The sequence below is a fragment of the Dipodomys merriami genome, unplaced genomic scaffold, assembly GCF_024711535.1.
Source record: "Dipodomys merriami isolate MVZ:Mamm:240054 unplaced genomic scaffold, mDipMer1.0.p SCAF_17, whole genome shotgun sequence".
In the NCBI taxonomy this organism is placed as follows: Eukaryota; Metazoa; Chordata; class Mammalia; order Rodentia; family Heteromyidae; genus Dipodomys; species Dipodomys merriami.
The window spans coordinates 31,903,973-31,919,900 of NW_027203048.1; the positions used below are offsets into that span (position 1 = coordinate 31,903,973).

Genomic DNA, 15,928 nt, shown 5'->3' on the forward strand with positions numbered 1-15,928 from the left:
ACTCCTACTCCAACATCCAGAAACTACAATAATTATATATAGTTTCATAATAAACTATAGGAAACTATATTCATAATTTGAGTACCTTTCTACCATCAAGGGAAGCACTGTGACTGTACTTTTGTTTTCTTCCAAAACTGACTGAATTTCCTTTAACTCTTCTATGTCATTATCTCTAAGTGCTCAAAATTTGTAATCATTTTTTTAATGTGACACCTTAAAACGACTTCCATTACATGAATTAGCATTTGGACAGAGGTCAGTATAACAAGTCTTTTGTGGTGCCTGCTGTTACCCTAAATCTAGATGTCTAGCCTGCATTAGGCAAACTTAACATTTACAGGCAGACCAATGAGCAGCTGGTGAGCTATTTGAGAATCTTCCCAGAAATATTTCTTCAAAATGACTATTTCCATACTATTCATTTGCTTTATAAAATTTCCTTTACAAACATTCACTTCATGAGCAACTTTTTTTTGGGGGGGGGGTTCAGTCGTGGGGGCTTGAACTCTGGGCCTGGGCGCTATCCCTCAGCTTTTCAGCTCAAGGCTAGCACTCTACCACTGAGCCACCTCCCCAGCCCATGAGCAACTTTTTATGAGTTACAAATCACAGGATGAAAGTGGCCATCATCCTTCTGATGTTTAACTGTTGTGTCACTTGGATCTAAGATAAATGACTTTTGCTGATGTCTGCTACTCATGATATGAACTCCTCCAAAAATCTCTCATGCAGCTTGGAGACCACTTGCATCATTAGGACCTGAAAAGCAGTCCGGAAGGGTAGAAGAAAGTTGGAGTTTACACCTACAAACAGCTTAGGAGAGTTTTCTCCATCTTGGGAGTAAACATTCTTGGCAGAAAAAGAAAGATTGTCCTTGACGATTAGTCCCTCACATCCCTGTACCGCCAGGAAGACAGAGAATGACGGATACACTCTGATGTCTGCCTTTGGGTTCTTATTCTAAGCAAGTAGGATCTCTGCACTGCAATCTGGAAAGCCCCCAGAGTCTCTGCAAATGTTTTTCCATCCTTGTTATTGATTCTAGTGTCAGCACAAGCCTGTTTCTGGATATGGAGCCAGTTGCTAGGCTCAGTAAATGAAAGTGCTCACTCTAGGGAGGAAGAGCAGAAAATAACATGTAGACGTTTCCAACTAACTTATAAATTATTTGCTTTAAAAAATCCAAAAGAAGGGGCTGCGAAGGTGGCCCAGTGGTAGAGTGCTTGCCTTGCATGCATGAGGCCCTGGGTTCGATTCCTCAGCACCACATAAGCAAAAAGAAAAAAGCCGGAAGTGGCGCTGTGGCTCAAGTGGTAGAGCGCTAGCCTTGAGCTGAAGAGCTGAGGGACAGCACCCAGGCCCAGAGTTCAGGCCCCACAACCGGACCCAAAAAAAAAAAAAATCCAAAAGAATTAGTCAGGGCTTGCAATTAAAAATCTGCATTTGTTAACCCATACATACCTAGCTCTTAAAGCAACTTGGCAAAGATCTTCCACAATTCAATCCCATTGGTAAAGACGGCTTCCAAAATGTATACTCTCTCATTGACTCTGTGCTTTAAACCTGTTTGGACATGGAGACTGGGGGTGATGTTGTAGAGCACACAACAGAACATAAGCTATATTACTATTCCCTGAGTGATAAAGATGATCCTTAGCACATTAATATCCACAGGAGCAGGAAGATACACTTTGCACCAAGCAGAGGACTGAGCATGTTTGGTAGCTTTTATTGCTGTGAGCAGTTTCATAACATGATAATAGCACCCCCATAGTCATCATGAAATTTTCCTTAAAGAGTTATTTGAGCCGGGCGCCGGTGGCACATGCCTGTAATCCTAACTATTCAGGAGGCTGAGATCTGAGGATGGCGGTTCAAAGCCAGCCCGAGCAGGAACATCTATGAGACTCTGATCTCCAGTTAACCACCAGAAATCTGGAAGTAGCACTGTGGCTCAAGTGGTAGAGCACTTGCCTTGAGCTGAAGAGCTCAGGGTCAGCAGCCAAGCCCAGAATTCAAGTCCCATGACTGACAACAACAACAAAAAATTTGAATAGAGATATGGATCCATGTAGGGAAATCTTCAAAATGTACTTTTAGTGGTCTCTCTTTAAAAACTGAATGGCTTTTAATGGCTTGTAAATGGATTTTTTAGTACAATTTATTGTATCTTATTTAATATGCTATATTTTATGGTCTTTCACAAGAGGCCATGCATATGAGTGTGATGTATCTTTAGGAGTGAAGATCAAAGAAGAAATTATGACAAAAATAAAAATTATTACAGTACAAAAATGAAGTGAAATGTACATGAGAAAAAAATTCCATTTCAACTCTTAAGTATGGAATAATCTTTTTGTTTGTGGGCTTGAACTCAGGGTCTGGGTGCTAACCCTGAACTCTTTCACTCAAGGCTAGTACTCTACCACTTTGAGCCATAGCCCCACTTCCAGTTTTCTGATGGCTCACTGGGGATAAGAGTCTAGGGGATTTTCTTGCCCAGGCTGGCTTTGAACTGTGATCCTCAGTTCTCAGCCTCCTGAATAGCTAGGATTACAGGCATGAGCTACCAGTACCTGGCTTGGAATGATAATTTTTGACAAACTTGTACACTTGTATGTTTTATGATTATGACATTTGCAGGTATCTTCTCAGTAAATGGAAAGGATAACACTTATATATGTTAGCTTAAACACATATAAAATTAGAAATTCTAAAATCTCACTTTAGGAAAATCTAACTTGAATGAAGTATATAACAAAAAGTAATCATACAAAATTCTCCCCAAATATACATGTTGAAGTCCTAACCATTAGAATGTAATCTTATTTGGGTAGGATATGTTAAAATTAGGTAATTAGTGTGGGCCCTAATTCGGTATAACTAGTATAATACAAGAAAAAGAAACGATGTGCACGCCTATAATCCCATCACTTAGGAGGCTAAGGCAAGAGGATTGTATTCAAGGCCAATAGTGAGACTGTCTCAAATGACAAGAGCTAGGGATTTAGCTCAGTGGTGGAACACGTTTCTCAAGTGCCGAAGGTTGTGGGGTTTGAGTTCCTGCACTGAAAAACAACACCCTGACAACACCTTAATATAAGACTTCTACCCTCCAGAAGTGTGAGACAACGAAGTTCTGCTCATTAAATCGCAGTCTGAGGAGCAATAGAATAATAATAACTTCAGTAAAAGATAATCTGTACAAGGAGAACTTGATATGATTAAGGAAGTCACAAAAAGTTTCTCTAAGGAAAGTAGGGTTTCGGTTTGTTTTTTATATATTTTTAAAAATAATTTTGAGGATTACAGCCAGAGCCTTTCACATTCTAGGCAAGCACTCTACTGCTGAGTCACATCCTTAAAAAAAAGCTGGGAAAGGGACAAGACTTTTAGGTCATGAAACAGCATATTTAAAATTCCCTTGCAAGAAAAAGCAAAAGGCAAGTATCTAGTTCAAAGCGAGAAGTATGGCAGAGGTAAGGCTGAAGAAGGAACTGGAATCCTGACTCCATAGGCCTTGCTGGTCTTGTTTAAGATTTTAGACCTCATCTCAAAAAGCACTGGCATGAGACAACCAAACATTTGGCACCTCATATAATATGAAGGAGCAAGAAATACCAGCATTACTTGTGAGTATCCTTGCTAAAACAGTTGAGCCTAAACGTAAGTCACATCACTGGAGCTAACTTTCATTTATGGAAAATATGGGAAATAGAAATGAAATAATAACATAAGGAAATAATAAGACAAATCCAGAACTGGGAACACTCCCAGTAATAACCAAGCCAGTTCACGTAGCCAATGGCAAAAGAAAAAAAAAACACACAGAAGACTCTAGAACAGTGTTTAGATCTAGGCACTTTAAAACAACTAATAAAATTTGAAAATAGTACTAGTGACATTAAGATTTATTGTTATAAAGGTTTCAAAAACTATGCTCTGTCTTCTTTTCAATGAGGTTGTAATCTTCACGCAGAAACAAGTATTTAGTGTGCATTATCAATGCCAACATGAATCTTAGTATTTCAAACTTAAGCAGATGCCTAAGTGGCTCACACCTATAATTCTAGCTATTAAAAAAAAAGGCAGAAGGTCAAGAAACACTGTGAAATAATTTGTACCTTTTCAGTATTACTGATTTTTTTTTTTTTTTGGTTAGTTGTGGGGCTTGAATTCAGGGCCTGGGCACTGTCCCTGAGCCTCTTTGTGTTCAAGGCTAGCACTCTACCACTTGAACCACAGCACTACTTCAGGTTTTTGAATGGTTAATTGGAGAGAAGAGTTTCACAAGAGTTCTTCCCACAGGGACTTTTCTGGGTTGGAACTGTGGTCCTCAGATCTCAGCCTCCTGAGTAGCTAGGCTTCCAGGCATGAGCAACCAGCGCCCACTGTATTATTGAATTTTAAGAGTTGAAATAACAGAGAAATTATCTAAAAATGAATTTCTCTTAAGCAAATGGATAAGGACACAAAACTCAATAGTGGCAGAGATGGCCAGCAAAGCAGGCTTCTGTTCTATATAGATTATACGACAAAGGCAGCCAGCTCACAACTCAATTCTTTCTCCTTTCCTACTTGACCTTAACACTATTTCTCTTCTTTTCAGCTCTATTTTTTTTTTTATCTCTAGGCATTTAGTTTACATTCACTTGACAATTTTCACTTTCCTGCCAACAGAATAATGATGAGCAAAAGAAAAACATTTTTAAAAAAACAAGGCAAGGGCTGGGAATGTGGCTTAGTGGTGGAGTGCTTGCCTAGCATGCATGAAGGCCTGGATTCTATTCCTCAGCACCGGAAGCGGTGCTGTGGCTGAAATAGTAGAGTGCTAGCCTTGAGCAAAGAGAGGCTCAAGGACAGAGCCCAGGCCCTGAGTTCAAGCTCCAGGTCTGGCAAAAAAATTTTTTTAAAAAGAGGCAAAATTAATAGAACAACAGCTGCTGTTTCAACCTTTCTCTAGATTTAGATGCCCACATTTATATAGCCACAGTTTTCCCTACATTTGTGAATAACTCCTTAATAGTTTTCTTTCTCCTTTTCTTGTTGGTCATGGGACTTGAACTCTGGGCCTGGGCGCTGTCCCTCAGCTCTGCAGCTCAAAGCTAGCTCTCTACCCCTTGAGCCACAGCACCACTTCCAGTTTTCTTATGGTTAATTGAGATAAGAGTCTCACAGACTTTCCTGCCCAGACTGGCTTTGAACTGTGATCTTCAGATCTTAGCCTCCTGAGTAGCTAGGATGACAGGTGTGAGCCACTGGCTCCTGGCTTCCCATAATAGTTTTCTATCAATCATACAAGCCTGAAAGAAAAAAAAGGCTTTAAAGCATTCATACACAGAGAACCAATGATGCTGAAATTCTTTCTCCTTTTAAATTTTGTCCTTCTCTGTTCTTTTAAAAAAGCAGCTAATGTAAAAGGCCAGAAATAAAAAATCTTGTTCGTTATTTAGGCATATTAGTCATACATTGCTTTTTCAATGGTACATATATATTTTTTTAGTTTAAAATGTTTTAGAAAATTGAATAATTATCCAGTATAGTTTCTACATGAAGAAATGAAGTTTATAATATGTTCCAGGCAACCATAGTATGAATTGAGGCAGCTTGCTTAATAAAGGCAATAAATTATATCTATGTACCAAAGACTTCAAAAAAGTACAATTGTGGAGCTGGGAAGGTGGCTCGGTGGTAGAGTGCTTGCCTTGCATTCATGAGGCCCTGGGTTTCATTCCTCAGCACCACATAAGCAGAAAAAGCCAGAAGTGGTACTGTGGCTCAAGTGGTAGAGTGCTAGCCTTGAACTGAAGATCTGAGGGACAGCGCCAGCACTACAACCGGCAAAAAAAAAAGTACAATTGTATCATACAAATGGGCAGAAATGTGGGATTTAGTAAAAAGAGGAATATGTGTTTCTGTATTCTACTACAAAAAGTAGTAGCTATCTTCTACTAAATTCCTCCGCTATGTTATACACTTACATTACACATACGAATCATCAGTAATCCTCAGAACAAACTGAGGGCAGGTACTACTGGCCATATTTTACAAAAGTGAGATGATACACAAATCTTATGTAAGATTGACTCCAAGCTGGGTGCCAGTGGCTCACGCCTGTAATCCTAGCTACTCAGGAGGCTGAGATCTGAGGATCGCGGTTCAAAGCCAGCTGGGGCAGAAAAATCTGTGAGACTCTTATCTCCAATAAACCACTCAAAAACCAGAAGTGGCGCTGTGGCTCAAGTGGTAGAGCATTTGCCTTGAGCTGAAGAGCACAGGGATAGAGCTCAATCCCAGAGTTCAAGCCTCATGACGGACAAAAAAAAAAATTGACTCCAAGTTTATATTCTTCCACTCTAAAATAATAAATAGACATTCATTCATTAGGAGAAAATGTATGTTCTTTGCCCTAAATCTAGCTAATAGCAGCTCATATTTGCATGTCTGTGGTCAAGGCTGATTCAGCTGGTATGTCGTGATGTGGTGCCTAAAAGCTGCTTGAATTATCTGGATACTTACTCTGCTTGATTGGTGTCCAAACTGATCGTTAAATATTTTGACTATCATATCAGTCCATGGCGCAACACCCTTGAGTTTGCAAATACTTATTCAAACCACCTTTGTATTGTTGGGGAAAATGTTTTGTTTGTTTTGAGACAGGGTCTTCCTGTATAGTATGGCTGGCCTCCACTGCACGCTCCTCCTGCCTGAACTGCTGAGATTATAGGAGCCCAGCACAAACCACTTTCCATTATACATTTTTTATGTCAACGTGTATCCCAGGTCTACTTCTATGCAAAAAATTTGCTGGTCTTTAAGTAAGAACAAGCCAAGATTCCCAACTTTAGTGGGAGCCTAATCTTTGCTACATCTTTAAATCATCACTATAAAGTTACTATACTTTAGGTAATCCTAATCTTGAAATAACATCTTGCTTTTCTTGTCAAAGAGGTCATCCTATAAGCAGAATACTACCCATACCTTCTTCAGTTCCACCTATCAAGTGAAATGGCCGGGAAGAAACATATCTGGACATTAGCTTATGTCCTTAGAATACCCGTGCAAATTTTACTTGGATTTTTTTTTTCTTTTTGATCCAATGTAGGCTTGAACTCAGGGACTGGGCACTATCCCTAAGCTCTTTTGCTCAAGGCTAGTGCTCTACCACTTTGAGCCACAGAACCACTTCTGGTTTTCTAATGGTTGATTGGAGATAAGAGTCTCACGGGCTTTCTTGCCCAGGCTAGCTTTGAACCTGATTTCCGTCTCCTGAGTAGCTAGGATTACAGGTATGACCCTCCAGTACCCACTAATCTTGGATTTTTTTTTTGGAGGGGGGTCATGGGGCTTGAACTCTGGGCCTGAGAGCTGTCCCTTAACTCTTCAGCTCAAGGCTATCACTCTACCACTTGAGCCACAGCACCACTTCCAGCTTTTCCTGTTTATTGAGCCATAGCACCACTTCTGGCCTTTTCTGTTTATGTGGTGCTGAGGAATCAAACCCAGGGCCTCATGCATGTGAGGTGAGCTGTCTACCACTGAGCCACCTTCTCAGCCCAATCTTGGATTTTTATCAGGATTCAATATTTTTAAATGTTCATATGGAGAAAAGGAAGCAATGATTTACATGTTTAGAGAACCAATCTCAATGTCATAACAACAAAGGAAGTATGATTTACTTTCTAGAGCTTCATCTCCAGATTTATGTTTATTATACCAAAACCAGTTTCCCCAATCAACATTTGTAAAATGTCATACAAGCTCCCTCAACTGGTTAAAATGTAGAACTACCAAAAGACATGTGCCATTAGGTTGACTGTACCCTCTTCAGAAACGTCTGAAACTCCAGCCTGAGATCGAAGAATGCACATGATGTCATTAGATAATTCTTCAAAGCCATTCTGTAAACATAAATCTGCCACTTCTTGCCACTGTTCTATAGAGCAAAATGCATCATTTAGCACAAGGTTTTCTACTGTATCTGAGAAGAAAAAAAATACAGTATGCCACTCATTAGTAATCCAGACATGGTGATTCTTTAAAAAAAATTAATTTCAACTCATTCTCAAACTTACCTGAGTCCCATATATTTTTTGTGTAATATGTAGAGTATTTAGTCCAGATCATAAGTGTTTGGTGTTTGCTTGTTTTTGGCAGTACTGGGATTAGCATTCAGGGTCTTAAGCTCACTAGGAAGGTGCCCTATCACTTGAGCCAGACCTTCAGCCCAGTATTCTTAAGCATTAGTGTTCTTAAGTATTAGTTTCCTCTTCATTAACCTTTCATTTCTCAATTCAGCCTTCTACCTTTTTTTACTTTCCGCACTTCACTCCTTACCACCATTTTGGTAAGGGTAGATGTTGAAAGCTACAAGACAGCAGCTCAGAAAGTGAAGAATGTGGGCTATTCCTTATTCAGAATCTACACAGCACTACTAAAACTTCCAATACCTCATATTGCTTTCATGATTCTTCAAAATGCTAATTCCCTAAGTAATGTTGTCCAAAGAGTTTCAGACACTCTTTTGCAAACCCCTCTGCCTTTCTCTAAATGGAGATCTCTTAATCATGTGACTTCTATCACAAATATTTTTCTAAAGGAAATTAAAGGATTCCTTTTTTTAAGGAAATCTCATGATTTATTTACTTTTCAAAGTGGGGAAGGGTAGTGGTCCATGCCTATAATCCTAACTACTCAGGAGGCTGATATCTGAGAATCATGGTTCAAAACCAGCCTGAGTAGAAAAGTCCACGAAATTCTATTTTGAAATAGCTAGAAAAAACTGGACTGGAGGCATTGTTCAAATGGTAGAGAACCATATGTGAGTGAAAAAGCCAAGAAAAAGCACCAGGACCCTGAGTTCAAGCCTTCATACCCACATATAAAGAAAACAACAACCACAACAAAAAATCAGTTATGGTAATTATCAGGCTGAGAATGTGGTACAATGGTAGAGTGCTTGCCTAGAAGGTATGAGGCCCTCAGTTTGATTTCTAGAATTGTTAAAAATAGTGTCAATTATAGGAACTCTCTTTAAGATCTACCAATTTATGCAACTAATTTCTTCTCCAGTCCCTGTATTGTATTAGTTATAAAACTTCACTTAAGATTTCTCTGTAGAGGCTGAGAATGTGACCTAGTGGTCAAGTGCTTGCCTAGCATGCATGAAGCACTGGGATCGATTCCTCAGTACTACATACACAGATAAAGTGGGAAGTGGCACTGTGGCTCAAGTGGTAGAGCACTAGCCTTGAGCAAAAGAAGCTTAGGAACAGTGCACAGGCCCTGAATTCAAGCCCCAGGACTGGCAAAAAAAAAAAAAAATTCTCTTTAGAATACAGTACTTTCATCATTATTTTCTTTTGACTATTATGTCCTTATATATTTCAGTTTGTATCTAGATAATAATTTCAAAATATAAACATGTCTTCCCAAATATGTTTAGTTACCTTTCTTTCCTTCTTCTTCTTTTTCTTTCTTTCTTTTTTTTTTTATTATGCTAGTCCTGGGGCTTGAGCTCAGGGACTGGGCTCTGTCCCTGACATTTTTTTGTTCAAAGCTAGTGCTCTACCACGGAAGCATAGCTCCACTTTCAGCCTTTTTACTAATTTAGTGGAATTAAGAGTCTCAGACTTTGTGGGGGGGGAGGGGGGAGGCTAGGAAGGGATGTGAAGGGTAAACAAAGGAGGAGGCTGCAATGCTTGGTAAGAAATGTACGCATTATCCTGCTCATGTAATTGTAACTCCTCTGTACAGTATGTTCACAAATAAAATAAAATTAAAGTTAAAAAAAAAAGATAAACTAGTTAGAGGCTCATCATGAATAACAAATAAATTTCTATTTTTTAGACAAAAAAAAAAAAAAAGAGTCTCAGACTTTCCTGCCCAGTCTGGCTTTGAACCATGATCTTCAGTTCTTAGCCTCCTGAGTTGCTAGGATTATGGTTGTGAGCCACTGGTCTCCAGCTTACTTCTCTTTTCTTAACCTAAGAAAAGAATTTAAAATCTAATTGCCTGGCTAGGTGCCCATGGCTCATACCTTTAATCCTAGTAACTGAGGAGGCTGAGATCTGAGGATCACGGTTGGAAGCCAGATGGGCAGAAAAGTCTATAAGACTCTTATTTCTAATAAATTACCAAGAAAAAGCCAGAAATGGTGCTGTAGCTCAACTGATAGAGCACCAGCTCTGAGCACAAGGAGGCCCCGGGACAGTTCCCAGGCCCTGAGTTCACGTCCCAGGACTGGCAAAAAAAAAAAAAAAAAAAGAAAAAAGAAAAGAATAGATTGCCTGCCAAAATTCTTTTTTTTTGGGGGGGGGGGGTCCAGTCCCAAAATTTTTATATAAAATTAATGAAAGTGAAAAGGAGTGAAATTACTCAATTATTTTTGACACACCTCCTTTCTATAAAAAATAAGATGTATATGTATGTTTTGTTTATGAATTAAAATATATAGTTCATATCTAAATAATGTTTAAATTCATATAAAGAGATTGCTAAAGATATACGTGTTTATATGGTTTTTAAATAATGTTAACTCTTAAAATTACTATAACAGGGGCTGGGAAGGTGGCTCAGTGGTAGAGCGCTTGCTTTGCATGCCTGAGGCCCTGGGTTCAATTCCTCAGCACCATAGAAGCAAAAAGAAAAAAAGCCGGAAGTGGCGCTGGGGCTCAAGTGGTAGAGCGCTAGCCTTGAGCTGAAGAGCTGAGGGACCAGGCCCAGAGTTCAGGCCCCACGACCGGACCACCCCCCCAAAAAAAATTACTGACATTCCCTTTGGGTTTAATAGAGATTCTCTCTTCATTCTAATTTCCTCAAAAAATAAATATTATTGCCAACAGACTATTATGGACATGTAATTTTTACATTTCTGAACTCTTTAATGTTAGCTCTTGCTAAGAAGGAACTATATGGAAAATTCGAGTTAATTCATACATAGTCATTTTTATTGTTATTGTAAAGGTGATGTACAGTAGGGTTATAGCTATATGTCAGGTAATGAGTACATTTCTTTTTCTTTTTGAACAATATCACCCCTTCTCTTGTTCTCTCCCAGCTTTTCCCTTCCAACCCTACCTACAAGTTGTATAATTCGTTTTCAACAGTGTCCTATGAGTACCCAGCTGCATTCGTCACCTTTGTCCACCCTTCCTCTGCCCCCTCACCATTCCAAAGACAGATAAACAGACAAAACATATATAGTCATTTTGAACTTTTTCCTAAATAACCTACTGCTTTTTCTTTCACAATATCCCTCTCTTTACTTACCTTTCCCACCTTTGTTCATTTCTTGGAGTAGCTTAATGCCAGATTTTGTCATATCCATAGAGAACAGATGAAGTATCACAAGTCCACAAGGTAAAAATGGTGGCTTCCCATCCCTTTCTTGAATGAGACATTGGATTAATTTGGATTGGGGACATGATATGATTAGCTGCATCAGGTCATCTGAGATAAAGATAAAAAATATATCTCATGATAAATCAACTATAAATAGACCAGCTAATATCTATACTTTTAATACCAACACTTATTTTTCCAATTCTTCCAAACCCCTTAATGAGTTACCCCAATGTAAAGCCAACAGTACTATCTTCAACCAAAAGAAAAGGGCAAAGAAAAAAATAAATCATGCTCAGCATAGAAAATAAAAAGTATAACTACCCACAACAGTGTATCATAAAGAAATTTTATTATTATTATTTTTTTTGTCGGTCGTGGGGCTTGAACTCTGGGCCTGGGCGCTGTCCCTCAGCTCTTCAGCTCAAGGCGAGCGCTCTACCACTTGAGCTACAGCGCCACTTCTGGTTTTCTGGTGGTTTATTGGAGATAGGAGTCTCACGGTCTCTCCTTCCCGGGCTGGCTTTGAACCGCGATCCTCAGATCTCAGCCTCCTGAGTAGCTAGGATTACAGGCGTGAGCCACCAGCGCCCAGCTCATAAAGAAATTTTAAATAATTACCAGAAAATATTTTCTTAGATCACTACCCAACTGTAAGCTAAGTATTTCAAAATTATAAAATGAGTATTATTTTATTAATTCTTCATTTGTAGTGCTTATATTACAGTTTAGAATATCATATATGACAGACGAGTTCAGTTATTTTTTTTGTGTATATGCAAGTCCTGTGTGAACTCAGGGCCTGGATGCTGTCCGTGAGATTTTTTGCTCAAAACTCCACTACTTGAGTCACAGTTCCACTTTGGGCTTTTCCAAAAAAAAAAAAAAATTGGAAATAAAAGCCTCACTGACTTTCCTACCTGGGCTGGCTTTAAAGAATAATCCTCAGATCTCAGCCTCCTCAGTAGCTAGAATTATAGATGTGAGCCATCAGCACCTGACTATGTTCAATTATTTTTTTTAATTTGTGATGCATGGTCCAGCATATCTACCAAATTTGTCTATAAGGCTATACATTTCTAAGTACTATCTAGTTTGCTAGATGTTTGCTGGAGAAAATGTTTAACAAACTTAAATATCTATCATGAAAGCCACTTAGCTCTGTCTTCTCTTCATGAAAATTTTACAAACGGAATTTACTTATCAGTGTATGTAAAAATAGATTCTATAATTTTTTTTTGCCAGTCCTGGGGCTTTAACTCAGGGTCTACGCACTGTCCCTGAGCTTCTTTTGCTCAAGGCTAGAACTCTATCACTTGAGCCACAGTGCCACTTCGGGCTTTTTCTGTTTATTTGGTACTGAAGAATCAAACTCAAGACTTCATGCATGCTAGGCAAGCACTCTACCACTAAGCCACATTCCCAGCCTGTAAAAAAAAAAAAATAAAAATAAAAAAAAATATATATATATATATATGTGTGTGTATATGTATATATACACACACACACACACATATATATATATATATATAATAATACCTACATTAAGAGTGATCTTAGAACTAAAGCTCAGAATGTGAATGCATATGAATAAATAGACCTTTTCACTTACCAGAAGTAAAGTCTTTAAAGTGTTGTATGTATTCCAAGGCCTGATGAATCTGACCCTGTTTACACAGACAAAGAAGAGCTTTCTTGTGAAGACCACACTCACTGTAGATAATCTGGGCTAAAGCCAGACACTTGGAGTTGTTATAAGCATCCTGCCCCCCATAGGCACAAATTGCATCTCCAGCTTCCTCAGAAAATGTCAGCCTAGAATAAACAGATCAATAAAGTACATGTTAAAGAATTCCTGTTGAGTAACTGAGAGTAAAATATTTGAACAACTAGAATGGTAACCAATAAGAATTACAAGCTGGGCACCAGTGGTTCATACCTAACTACTCAGGAGGCTGAGATCTGAGGATCACAGTCTGAAGCCAGATGGGACAGCAAAGTCCATGAGACTTTTTATCTCCAATAAACTACTCAGAAAAAGCTAGACGTGGTGCAGTGGCTTACATGGTAGAGCATTAGCCTTGAGCACAGAGAGGTTCAGGGACAGTGCTCAGGCCTTGATTTCAAGCCCCAGGGCTGGCAAAAAAAAAAAAAAAAAAAAAGAATTCCAAGTCAATAATAAATTGATGATGTAGGAGAAATTAGACATGTATTCTTTTGGGGAAGCATTTATTTTTTGAAACTGAGACAAAAATTTTAAAAAAATCTACAAAGAAGGAATCTTTAATTCCCATTTACTGCACAGTGGGCAGGAAATGTTTCTCTTTCCCATTTTTCACTACTTTAAGCAAGATACACTAAACTAAATCCTTGCTGAAGCTTCTGTGAAACTCTCCTTTCTGAAGTGCTTTCCAATAGTGGGTCTCTAGTACCTGAGAGATTTTTCTTTTTTTAAATTTTGCAGAAACTGGGAAACTGATGGAAGTTCATCCATTCTCCAGTGACAAAAACTGCCAGCCAAGGGCAGGGATTGAACCTCACAAGATAGCCACTTCTCCATCAGTATCAACAGAGATAAAATCTTTTTCACTGCAAGAGTTAAAAGACCCACACTCCGGCTGGATGCTGGTGGCTCATGCCTGTAATCTTAGCTACTCAGGAGGCTGAAATCTGACAACCATGGTTCAAGGCCAGCCCTGGCAGGAAAGTCCCCATGAGACTCTTATCTCAAATGAACCACCAGAAAGCCCAGAGTGTTGTGAAGGAAGGGTGGCTCACGCCTGTAATCGTAGCTACTCAGGAGGCTGACATCTGAGGACTGCGGTTCAAAGCCAGCCCAGGCAGGAACATCCATGAGACTCTTATCTCCATTAACCACGCAGAAAGCCGGAAGTGGGCCGGAAGTGGCACTGTGGCTCAAGTGGTAGAGCGCTAGTCTTGAGCACTGAGATTCAAGGACAGTGTTCAGGCCCTGAGTTCGAGCCCCGCATCCGACAGAAAAAAAAATTCTCAGATTTCAGCCTCCTGAGTAGCATGGATTACAGGTGTGAGCCACCAGCACTTATTTATCTATTTGTTTCTTTTAAAAGGAAAATTTCCTGCCGGGCGCCGGTGGCTCACGCCTGTAATCCTAGCTACTCAGGAGGCTGAGATCTGAGAATCGCGGTTCAAAGCCAGCCCGGGCAGGAAAGACCGCGAGACTCCTATCTCCAATAAACCACTAGAAAACCAGAAGTGGCGCTGTAGCTCAAGTGGTAGGGCGCTCGCCTTGAGCTGAAGAGCTGAGGGACAGCGCCCAGGCCCAGAGTTCAAGCCCCACGACCAACAAAAAAAAAAAGAAGGAAAATTTCCTTCACTTTTTTTTTTTTTTAGGTGTGTGTGGGGGGCGGGGGTTGGGGAGTCAGTCATGGGGCTTAAACTCTGGGCCTGGGCGCTGTCCCTCAGCTCTTCAGCTCAAGACTAGCGCTCTACCACTTGAGCCACAGTGCCACTTCCGGCCCACTTCCGGCTTTCTGCGTGGTTAATGGAGATAAGAGTCTCATGGATGTTCCTGCCTGGGCTGGCTTTGAACCGCGGTCCTCAGATGTCAGCCTCCTGAGTAGCTACGATTACAGGCGTGAGCCACCCTTCCTTCACTTTGTTCATTCTCCCTCCCAGCATTTGTTTCCCTTTTCTGACCGGCCCCCCACCCCCCACAAAAAAAGACAAAGAAAACCAAACAATAACAACAACAAAAAGAGTAAGAAGTCTTCTGATCCTGATCATTTTCTAGACCTGTTCATAGCAGCCTGTTAATTGGATTTTCTGCCAAATGAGTTTCCCCTGTTACCTTCTAAATCAGATAAAGAGATGCCTGTTGGTTCTCTTTTTTTTTTTTTTTCAGGTAGGTCCAACAGTCCTCTCTAAACACAAAACAGCTTTACATTAAAAACAAAAACAAAACCCCCACAGACCAGACCACTGCCTCACTTAAAAGGGCCTAAAAGCTTTAAGGGGGGAGGAGAATGAAGAGGGGCAGATAGGTACAAAGACAAGAAATTACTTTTTTCTTTTTATTTTGCTAGTCCTGGGGCTTGAACTTGGGGCCTACACATTGTCCCTGAACTTCTTTTGCTCAAGGCTAGCACTCTAGCACTTGACCTACTGTTTATGTGGTACTAAGGTCCTAAAGAATCGAACCCAGGGCTTCATGCACACTAGGCAAGCACTCTACCACTAAGTCACATTCCCAGCCTAGGAAATTTTATTCTTGCAACAAATGTAAAAAGATTGCCAGACTCAAAGGTTAACGTCTGGAGGGAAATTGGAAAAAAAAAAAAAAAAAGCAGGTAAGCCCCCAAGGGACTCTACCTCCTTTTGAAGCTTTGGAGATCTGGGGGGGGGGGGGTCTATCTAAATCTATCTTCTTCTGTACCCTAGAATAGGAGCTCTCTAGATCTGTTTGTCCTTTGAATTGGTAAAAAATCTGTTAGCTCTTCTTAGGTGGGTACAGACAGAAAAAAATGAAAGGCATGTCAGGCCAAAAGAAAACTAAGACCTACCTGAGTTTTGACCTCATCTTACCCACTCAACACCACTAAGG

At 39.8% G+C, this 15,928-nt stretch overlaps 1 protein-coding gene across 1 annotated transcript in view; it reads right to left on the minus strand.

The window, feature by feature from the left end:
• Window positions 1–7,706: 7,706 nt before the first annotated feature.
• Clhc1 (clathrin heavy chain linker domain containing 1) overlaps window positions 7,707–15,928 on the minus strand; it is a 36,880-nt gene continuing 28,658 nt past the window's right edge. Inside the window, exons 10-12 of the mRNA XM_070025016.1 lie at window positions 12,959–13,161; window positions 11,275–11,454; window positions 7,707–7,984 (exon numbers count right to left, since the gene is read on the minus strand). Coding sequence (XP_069881117.1) covers window positions 7,791–7,984; window positions 11,275–11,454; window positions 12,959–13,161 — 577 coding nt within the window. The 3' untranslated portion in view covers window positions 7,707–7,790. The remainder of the gene's footprint in view (window positions 7,985–11,274; window positions 11,455–12,958; window positions 13,162–15,928) is intronic.